Raw genomic sequence first — 11,635 nt, 5'->3', positions numbered from 1 at the left:
AGAGAGAGAGAGAGAGAGAGAGAGAGAGAGAGAGAAAAAAAGAAAAAAAGGGATTTCTTTTAATGGAGAGTGCCTAAGTGCAGTAAAGCTCTCTCTAAAAGTGGAGACCTTGGCAAGGTAGAAAAGATATTTGATAAGGGTCTTCAAAAACCTGAGTGATCTGGATAGCGTAAAGAGAAATTGTTTCCAGAGCTGGAAAGGTCAGCAATCAGAGGACACAGATTTTAAGTGACTGGTAAAAGAACCTAAAGTGATACAAGGATTTTGTTTTGTTTAAAAAAGTAAGCGATTATGAACTGAACCATAATCAGCAATTAGTATTTTCCCTGAAAAAGTAATGGAGGTAGATTCAATGATGCCTTTCAAATGAGAATTGGGTAAGTAGATGAAGGGGAAAAAATGGAGGGCTATAGGAATGGTGGTTAAGTGGGAGTAGCTAAATTGCCATTTTGGAGTCCTGATACGGGTTCAAAAACTATAATGTAAACAGTCTATGACTCATTTCTATGATTCAGATTTTGATTCCTACCCTCAATTTGACTACCAATTTAGTTTAAATAACAAAATATATTTCATGCAAGAGTGTGTATCATCTGTAAGCTGCAGCGCAGAAATTTGTCAAAGATCCTTCAACAGCACCTTCCTAACCCATCATCTCATCGAGCTAGAAGGATAAGGACAGCAAGTACATGGGAACAGCACAAACAACTTCAAGTTCCCCTCCAAGCCAATTACAATCTTGACTTGGAAATATATCACCATTTCTTCACCGTTGCTTGATTGAACTACTGAAATTTCCTCCTTAGTGGCATTGTGGGTTCTACCTACAGTAAATGAACTACAGCAGTTCAAGGCAGCAGCTCATCAACACCACCTCATGGGCAACTAGGGACAGGCAATAAAAACTAGCCTGGCCACTGATGCCCACACCCACCAGTGAATTAAAAAACAACTTTTGGAGTAAGTTCACATAGAAACTGACTGTGGGAGGGGGAGAAATCATTAACAGAGATGGGCACAGACATGGTGTAGGAAGTAGTTTAAATCAAGATTTTTAAAGATGGGTTAAAAAAGATTAAGCAAATAGAGGGATGTGAGAGAGACTATTTCAGAGTATACGGACTAGACTGATGAAAGGGCAGCCATGAATTCTGCAGTGAAAAATAGATACAAAGAGGACACAATCTACAAGAATACAAAGAACAGTGGATATGGAAAAAAATGCTGGGCTGAAAGTGGCACAAAAGTTAAGTCAAGGGGAGCATAGGCTATGGACAGATTTGAAGTTAATGTACAGAAAGATCGATAGTCTATGATGGTTAGGAATGATCCTAAGTGATAGCAGCGATAAGTAAGCAAAATAAGATGCATTCGGCTAGTTGTAAATATGGTGACAGATCAATTGCTAGAGAAAAGGGAATTACGCATTAAAAAGGATGAGTCTGGAGATGAAATCTTGAAAAATGACTTCAGCTACAGCAGCAATGAGTTAAATGCAAATACATGGAATGCTTTTGGTGAATTCAGCACAATACAAAGAGCTGCCATATATTGCATGTTGCATTTGCCTGATTTTTTTTTCATTTAAATAACAAACTTCAATTTTTTCCATTTGTTTGATTAACTGAGTTGTTACTTGCATCTTACAGAACTATTCATTGGTCTGGATAATAATCTCTATGCATACCTGTTACAAGAGCTTACCAAACAGGACCTGCCTCCATATTATAATCAATAAACATAGCTAGAAAACAATACAAACAACTTCTGATGTTATACTATGAATTTTGATTTAATCAGTGAACATTAGCAACATTACTCCATTTTTGATCATTTCAAACCAGTCTTCAACAAACTGCAATGATTATTGTTGAAGATAATTCAGGTTATTCAAATGATGAACAATTACATCTAAACAGCCTGGTTAACTTAAAATCAAAGTAATTTTCATGCTTTTTAAGTGAGTGGTGGCAATTATGATTGAGGTGCAGAAACAAACAGTCTTCCAACTAAATCCACCTTTGGATCAAATACATTTATTTCACTGCATAACAAAAAAAGACTTAGCCATGGCCATTAGCTCAAATACCATTTTAACAAAAACAGTAATGTGCATCTAATGCTGAAGTTGCAATGGGACAAATAGAATCTTAAGTTGAATAAAAGATTATCAATTAACTACTGTGCAAGGATCAATGCTACTTTCTACATCAGTTTAATGCTCACCATCAGTGGAATTTGGCCCTACTCACTTTTGCTATAAAAATCAAAAACTATTCAGCTCACTGCAATAGTTTATTAACCTAATTTCCAATAGTACAGTATCCTTTGCTCCCAGTGGGACCCTTACAAAAGAAGATTTGATATACAGCAAATGCAGTATTCATTTTCAATTATTTGCGAACCTTAAAATGTACAAATCCTTAAATATGTTAACTAAAGGAATACAAGTTGAAAGTGAAAAGTAATCTCTCGATGCTTAAATTGACACTAGAAATTCTGGAATCATACAAGTTCAACCAGATACCAATAAATTTGTGAAATTTAAAATAAATCGCCATTGACCAGGACCACCATAGCGCTACTCTCCAAGACGACTGGTGGTAGTTTAACCTAAGGTCACCACACTTCAGGGGAGGGGCAAGTAGAGAAGATGGGATATTCATGGTAACCTCAGCAGGTACTGGAACTGAACCTATGCTGGCTGGTGTCACTTTGCATTGCGAACCAGCCAACTGAGCTAGCCAAACCCCAATAAATTTGTGAAACTAGCAGGCCAATCTGTCATCATTTCTGCTTTCTTCATGAGGAAGAAGAAATATTTTAAATGCTCAAAACATTAAAATAAATGAAAGCCAAGCACAAATACAAACAAACACTTTTCATCATAGCTAAAGCAGTGCAACATCACAGACAAGCAAACCTTAAAGCACTTTAATTCTGCACATGTAAGAGGCCAAGTCAATCGACATAACTGCTGAAACAAAAGAAAATATTTTCAAGAGGTACTGCCCTCATAAATTCCATTTTAAATTTCAAATAAGGGAGCTTTATTACAAAATAGGATATTACAAATTTATCTGTACAGCTATCTTAAAACCAGCCTAAACGTGTAATACAATAAGTTCTTTGTGCATTTGTCAGTGCATTCAGCCTATCACTACCAGGATTGGCAAAATAAAATTATTCAACAAACAGGAGTTTTACTCAATTTTATGAAAAGAAAGTGAGCATCATGAACATCATGAAACCAAGGAATCATGAAGTCTCACCATTATAAACAATTAAAACCGCTTGTGATAACAGCAGACATCTACTCAGCCTTGCTCATTATTTTCCGATACTGTTAGCAGCAGTACTCAGACAAAGCCTCAAGTATATTTGGAACTCCAAACAAAACAGATTTCTCAACTGGAACTCCATTAAAATAAGTCATGTCCTAAAGACTATCCACTTACCAAAAAGGGACTGAAGTACAGAAAACTACACGTACTGATTTTCTGAGCAAACCTCATAATAATAAAGCAGAGTTGGAAAAGTGGGTTGGAAACAGAAACCAAATGCATGCATTTTTCGGAAAAGACAATGGGACATAGTTGGCTCAGAGATAGTGGGAACTGCCGATGCTGGAGAATCTGAGATAACAAGGTGTAGAGCTGGATGAACACAGCAGGCCAAGCAGCATTAGAGAAGCAGGAGAGCACAGTTGTACACAGATGTTTTCCTTGCTGAAAATAAATGTGTCATGAGATGTTATGACCAGTGCTTTTCTTTTATATTCTAGTCCAAGTCATTTATACAAGTACAATTTCAAAGGTTTACAAGTAACACAACTTGGCAATATAATAATTAATCAGCAGGATAGGAGCAGATTTCAGTAGGAAAGGGAGGTATCAAGTAAATGAGAAAAGGTACAACATATAAACTTGGAGAGAAACAATATGGCAAGGCAGTAAAACCTAAATGCAATTGTTATGAGGTGGAATCCAAAATTGAAGGGACTTTGTGGTGCAATGCACAAATCCATGAAAATAGTAGGCCAAGGATGACAAGGCAGATAAAAGTAGTTCAGATATATTTTGCTTTGCAAATATTGCCATGAAATCAAAGACAATGAAGCCCTGCTAAATCCCACACAAATCACATCACTTGAATTTGTACGAATTGGTACGAACTAGTTTCAGTGAGATGCTGAAGACAGCACAGCTTTCAACACTGCATTACAATGCCCATTCTTACTGCAAAACTTTATAAAACAATTAATGGAAAATAGTACATGGTTTCCAAAGATGACATTTATGTCTACTGTTGGTATCAGTTTGACATGAATTTCGGTTTTTAGGGTGATACAAACATAGAAATGGTCTGTTTTTAAGCTTAATAGGTGGAAAGCAAGCAGAGAGAAAAAAAAACTTAAACAGCTAAAATTTGCCCTGTAAAAGATAACAAACATTTCAGTCTTTAATCCATCTAACAGTGTGTAAAGATGATATTTGCAACGAATGCAGGGTTATACTATGCCTAATTAAACACAAAAGGAAAAAGAGAATACCTTTTCTTTACATGGGTGATTATTTTGTGGAAAAAACCCAAAATCCTTTATTCATAAGAAAATAAAGCTATCACAAAGGACTTCAGGAATTCAAGGTGTGAAAAACAATTTGCAAATGGAATATTTGTCAAATTAAGCAGACAAAGATCAACCTAAAAACAGCTCAGGTTAATATCATATCAAAATCATTCAATGTGCACTTAGAGGGATAAAATTATATTTCTATCATATAAAATCAGCGAAATCAAAATAAGTATTAACATTTGCTTAACAGCAGTTTTGAATCAATCACTATAGTGAGAAAATAGTCAACGTATTCTTATATTCCTGTGATAATGTAAGATTTTACAATGATGTTGAAATTGTCATAAAGTGTCAGGGAACAAATGGTTGAAACAAAAAGATGTTGCACAACACAGCATTACCATAACAGCCCCACTGCCCGTTTTTTAAAGAAATTAACGTAGCATGCAAAAATTATTTATTTTAATAAATTTAAGCTTTGAGATTGTTGACTTGCTCGCCAAGCTGGCTTGCTTTCGTTCAGAAGTTTTGTCACCACGCTAGGTGACATCATCAGTGAGGCCTCGATGAAGCGATATTGTTCTACTCCACTTGGAATTTATACTGTCCAGTCCATTATGGTAAGTAGTGTCTTTTCCGGTTTTGTTCCGTATGGGTTTGTATACGGGGTCCAATTCTATATGTTTGTTGATTGCCTTATGGATTGAGAACCATGCCTCTAGGAATTCCCGTGCATTTCTATGTTTGGCTTGGGCTACTACAGTTACGTTGTCCCAGTTAAACTGATGGTCTTCATTGTCCAAGTGTACTGATATCAAGGAAAGTTGGTCATGTCATTTTGCTGCTAGCTGACGATCATGACAGTTTCCATCCTGTCTGTCCAATGTAATGTTTGTGGCAGTCATTGCATGGTACATTGAACGTTTGACCAATGGGGAGTTCCAAACCTCAGAGTACATGAAAGCAACCCACAATGACCAAATCCTCGACTACTCACCATAACAGATTGGACAGTATAAATTCCAAGCGGAGTAGAAAAACATTGCTTCATCGGAGGCCTCACTGATGATGTTACCTAGCATGGTGACGAAATGTCTGAACGAAAACAAGCCAGCTCAGCGAGCAAGTCAACAACCTCACCTACAACCCAAGCTACAAATCTTGGCTAAAACTTTAAAGTTTAAGCTTTATTGGTGAAACTTCTGGGTGTACAATGTTGTACAATATATTAAAATGCAAATTACCTGTAATTTTATATCCATAAACAGCCAGTTGGCCTGCCATATATTCTCCATCTGAACTGTTATGTGAACATCCCCAGGTCTTCACCCAGATCTTCTGTGCACCAGGGATAACACTACAACAAGTAGACAAAGAATGAAAAAAACAAGACCAACATTTAAGGACCATAAGAAACAGGAACAGTAGGCAGCCATTTGGTACCCCCAAACCTGCTCCACCATTCAATAAGATCATAGCTGATCAGACATTCCTCATGTCCAAATTCCAGCCTTTTCCCCATAATCCTTGATGGTCCCACTGATCAAGAATCTATCTCAGCCTTATATATACACACATCTCTCTGTGGCAATGAGTTCCAAAGACTCTCAACCCTCAGACAAAATTCCTTATCTCAGTCTTAAATCGGTGTCCCTTTGTTCTGACACTCTGCACTCTGGTCCTAGAATCTCCCATGAGGGAAAACATCAGCATTTACCCTATCAAGCCCCATAAGAATCCTATATGTTTCAATAAGATCACCTCTCATTTTGATAAACTCCAATGAGTAGAGTTCTAACCTGTTTTGCTTTTACGCATAAGACAATCCCTCCATACCAGGGATCATCAAGTGAACCTTCTAAGTACCTTTTCTTAAATCTGAGGATCAAAACTGCTTGCAGTACTCCAGATGGTCTCACCAGCATCTTGTACAACTGCAACAACCCTCTTGAAATAAGGACCAACATTGCATTAGCCTTCCTGATTATTTCTGCACCTGTGCGCTCGTTTTCTGTGTTTCATGTATTAAGTAACCCCAGTCCCTTTGTGTAGCACCTTTCTACAGGTTTTCTCCATTCAAATAATATTCTGTTTGTTCTCCCTTCCAAAATGAACAACTTCATATTTTCCCACATTATACTCCATTTGCAAATTTCTTGCCCACTCAAACTGTAAATATCTCTCTGTAACCTGTCTGCACCCCCTCATGACTTAACTTTCCATTTTTTTCCATGTTGGCCACAAATGAGGCTACTATATGTTTACCTCCTTCCTCCCCAAGTCATCAATCTATGCTGTAAACAACTGCAGTCCCAGGTCTAATCCCTGTAGAACCCCACTGGTCAAAGATCCCCAACGTGGAAAAGAACTCCTTATCCCCACTCGCTGTTTCATACCAATGAGTCAATTCTCTATTCATGTCAATATACTACCTCTAAAATCATGAGCTCTTATCTTATGAATTAACCTTCTGGGAAGTATTTTGTTATACATCTTCTGAAAGTCCAAATCCCAAACATCTACTGGTTACCCTCTCTCCACTCTGGTTGACATTTCCTCGAAAAACTCTAATTCACTAGTCAGACATGATTTCCCCTTTCATGAAGCCATGCTGAATCTGCTTGATTAGATTATAATTTTCCAAATGTTCTGTTATTACTTCCTTGAAAATTGATTCCAAGTTTTATTCCCAAACACTAAATCTTAGGCCATTTGACCTATTGTTACCTGCTTTTTGCTTCCCTCCCTTTTTGATTAGGGGTGTCACATCGGCAGTTTTCTAATCCTCCGGTACTTCTCCAGAATCCAATGATTTTTGGAAACTTAAAATCAGTGCATCCATTATCACTGTAGCTATTTCTTTTAGGATCCAGGATGCAAGCTATCAGGACCAGGATACTCACCAGGGGCCTTTAGTCCCATTCATTTGTCTAATACTACCTCTCTAGATGGTACTAAAGAATATGGGGGAGGAATTAAGTATTAATGGGATGTTTGAAGTATCTTCTACCATAAAGATTGATGCAACATATCTGTTTAACTCCTCTGCCATTTCATTGTTCCTCATAACTATCTCCTTGATTCTTTTTCTATGGGGCCTTTGACCTCTCTCTTCCTCTTTATATGTCAGTTGTTTTAGTTTTTTTTAAAATTTCTCACTAGTCTACTCTCTTAGTTTATTTTTTTTTCCTCTCTGTCATTGTTTTCATCTTCCTTTGCTGGATTATAAATTTACCCAATCTTCAGAGCTATCACTTACTTTTGTGCTTTTTCTTTCAACCTTATAGTCTCCTTAACATCTTTGGTTAGCCATGATTGGTTTATCTGTTTCAGAATTTGTTGTCTTGGCTACCCTTTCCAACTTAACAGACCCAATGAACATGAAGAGTAACGTCACCCATAATTATGCTCTATTATTTTTACATCCTCCTATTACTTGTAGATTTATACCCTTCTCTACATTGTGGCTACTGTTTGTGGATCTATTCACTACTCCTATATATTCCAGTGTCTTCTTTTCCTTGCTGTTACTTACCTACAGCCAAACGAATACTACATTCAGGGGAGGCAATGGTCTTGTGGTATTATTGTTGAAATGTTAAGCCAGAGACACAGGCAATGTTCTGTGGACCTGGATTTGAATCCCGCCACGGCAGATGGTAGAATTTAATTCAAAAATATCTGATGACGACCATGAATCCATTGCCGATTGTTGGAAAAACCCACCTGGTTCACTAATGTCCTTTAGGGAAGGAAACTGCCATCCTTACCTCACCTGGCCTCCAGACCCACAGCAATGTGGTTCACTGATAACTGCCCTCTGGGGAATGGGCAATGAATGCTAGCCTCGCCAGCAACATACTCATCCCCTGAATAAATAAAAAATAAAATCACCCGAGCTTACATCATCTCTCATAACCATCCTCATTTCATCACCTTTTCCTTCCCTCCCGTTTCTCCCATGTCAAACATTCCTGAATGTTAAGTTCCCAGTTCTGATCTGCATGTGACCATGTCTCCATAACAGCTACGAGATCCCAACCATTTACCTTGAATTGCGTACAATTCATTACATTCTTTCACTTACCTTATTCCGAATGGTTTGAAAATTAAAATACAAAGCCTTCGATCATTTTCAAACATTTTTCTATATCTTCTCCTGACATTTTCCAATAATTTTAAGGGGTTTGAACTTTGAAACACATTAGCACCACATGCAAAATATAGTGGAAACAGTAAGGCACAATTACAAGTCAGTGAGCCTTGTGCCAGCGTAGGGAAATTACTGGACTAGATTCTTAGAGAGAGGATTTACACACATTTGAAAAAATATGCACTTCTTGGTGATAGGCAGCACAGCTTTGTGCAGGGGAGGTCGTCTTTCACAAGCTTAATTGTTTTTTGAAAAAATTACAAAGACAATTGATGAGGGCAGGGCGGTGGATGTTGTCTACATGGACTTTAACAAGGCCTTTGACAAGGTCCCTCATGGCAGGCTGCTACAGAAAGTGAAATCACATGGGATCCACGGTGTACTGGTAAGATGAATACACAGCAGGGTTGGCCATAAAATACAGAGTAGCGGTCTGCAGGTATCGGTGCTAGGACTCCTATTGTTTGCAATATATTTAAAAATGAGTTGGAGGAGAATGTGGGTGGTCTGATTAGTACGTCTGTGGACAATACAAAGATTGGGGGAGCTGCTGATAGCGAGGAGAATTGCCAGAGAATACAGCAGGTTATAGATAGGCTTGAGACTTGGGCAGAGAAATGGCAGATGGAATTTAATGCAGACAAATGCTAGGTGAAGCATTTTGGAAGGTCCAGTGTAGGAGGGAAGTATGCAGGAAATGGCAGAACCCTTAGACATATTAACATACAGAGGAATCTAGGCATACAGGGCCACAGTTCCCTGAAAGTGGCAACACGAATGCACAAGGTAGTCTAAAAAGCATATGGCATGCTTGCATTCATTGGTCAGAGCACAGGGCATAAAAGGTGGCAAGTCACGTTGCAGCTGTTGAGACTTTATTTAGACACACTTGGAATACTGCATACAGTTCAGGTCGCCACACTACCAGAAGGATGTGGAGAAAGAGATATAGAAAAGGTTTTACAAAGATGTTGCCAGTTTTGCAGGATATTAGATGTGAGGAGAGATTGAACAAGATTGATTTGTTTTCACTTGAACATCAGAGACTGAGGGGCAACCTGTTAGAAGTTTTGAGAGGCATGGATAGAATTGATTGTTGGAGATTTTCTTCCTCAACAGTAGAAATGTTAAATACTAGAGGACATACATTTAAGGTAAAAGGAGGAAAAGTTGAAAGGAGATGTGAGAGACAAGGTTTTTCTTAAACAAAGAGGGCAATAAGTGCCTAGAATGCATTGCCAGAGAACATGGTAGAAGCAGATACAATAGCAACATTTAAGAGGCATCTTGCCAGATACATGAAGAGGTAGGGAATAGAGGGATAAAGATTTCATAGAGGCAAAAGGTTTTTAGAAAGGCATCATGTGTCAGCACAGGCTTGGTGGGCCAAAGGGCCTGTTCCAGGTCTGTACTGTTCTTTGTTCAATAACTAATCACAGTCATACTTTGTTTGTTGTGACCTGCATTCTAAGATAGAGACCAGCCCTTTCAAATTCTTCAGATGGTATCTCCAATTGCAATTTACAGTTTTGATACATACTGTTTGCATGGATTATTTTCAAATCTCATCTCTCTACTTGAAACCCAGCTGTCAGCTATTTCAGAGACATTCCTTTTACATGGATTGCATGGCTTGTTTTAGCTCAATATCAGATTGAAACACAAAAATCATAGATAAAACAACCAAAGTACAAGCAACAGTTTATCACTATAATACGCTCACCTCATTACTGCTTTTCCTCTCCAATGCTGTTATTTTACTTTTCACTTCTAAACTGGTGTATATTAAATTCCATCTTGATCCTGCTCCCAATGGTATTAAAGAGTTAGGAGCAACTTTGTAAGCAGATTTGTTTAATAGGCTCAAAACCTATGCCAAAAATATATTTTTAGCCTAAGAACACCCTTTCTGACAACAATAATTTATGTACCAATCTTTGACACATTCAAGTATAAAAGACAAAAAACAGGATTGATAAGCAAACACATCTATGCAGTGTTTTCCTCACTATTACATGTTGAAAAGATAGTAAGTATCCTCTTTAAATGCTTATTTTCTGAACTACCAACAGTACTCAAGTCATATGATCAAAGACAGAAGGTTTTACTTTGTGTTTATCATAATTCGCTGCATGGTTAAATGTAAAATTTTCATCTTGATTTTTAAAATTCTCACCTCTTTCATCACCTACCTCCACATGTGCACATTATAAATTATTCCGCCTGAAAAAATGAAGCCTTCCTCACTTCCAGATGCAACAGTTTTTTTTCAACTTAGAACACTCTGTTCACAGCCCAAAACCTGGTTTCCCCTATATTGGGGTGATATGTACCTTGAGTATTTACTTTACATAACACTGCTGTTAAATCTGCAAGCATGACTGAGCTTCTTTTAATTGTGCACCCCACTTTGACCTCCCTATCACTGACCTCCTATGTTCTTCAAACGAAATTCAACAGAAGATCAGGAAATAGCACCTCATTTTTTGATTAGGTCCTTTACAACTTTCCAGACTAAACACGGAGTTCAACAATTTTAGGTCATGACCGCTGGTTCCACTATTTCAGATATCAGCGACTGGGAATGATTCTTCTACATCAAGGATGCCCCCAATTGAACCATCTTTTGTTTCTTTACTTATTCCATTAACACCTCTTTTTGCTTTGTACCATCATCCCTTTTTGTGATTTAATTTCTTCTTGCCTTTCACCTTACCATGGATCATCTCTTCATCTCTTTCCTCCAACCTCTTGCCCCGTACTTTCTTGAAAACCTGTTAACATTTTACAATATGATATGCTTCCATCAGAGTTCTAATTAAAGGTTTTGCTCTCAGAGTACCTGCTTTCAGCATGGTTTTACAGCCTCACAGGTAATTGCTAACCTATGGAGATCACCTACATTG

The 11,635-nt window shown here is 37.7% G+C and overlaps 1 protein-coding gene across 1 annotated transcript in view; it reads right to left on the bottom strand.

Moving 5' to 3' along the window:
- LOC109923135 overlaps positions 1-11,635 on the bottom strand; it is a 29,996-nt gene that overhangs the window by 2,289 nt on the left and 16,072 nt on the right. The window contains exon 4 of the mRNA XM_048608905.1: positions 5,821-5,933. Within this exon, the coding sequence (XP_048464862.1) occupies positions 5,821-5,933 (113 nt within the window). The remainder of the gene's footprint in view (positions 1-5,820; positions 5,934-11,635) is intronic.

Source organism: Rhincodon typus, chromosome 2, assembly GCF_021869965.1.
Source record: "Rhincodon typus isolate 14 chromosome 2, sRhiTyp1.1, whole genome shotgun sequence".
Classification (NCBI taxonomy): domain Eukaryota; kingdom Metazoa; phylum Chordata; class Chondrichthyes; order Orectolobiformes; family Rhincodontidae; genus Rhincodon; species Rhincodon typus.
The sequence above is the reverse complement of the archived record's forward strand: the minus strand, read 5'-3'. Positions and strand labels throughout refer to the sequence as shown.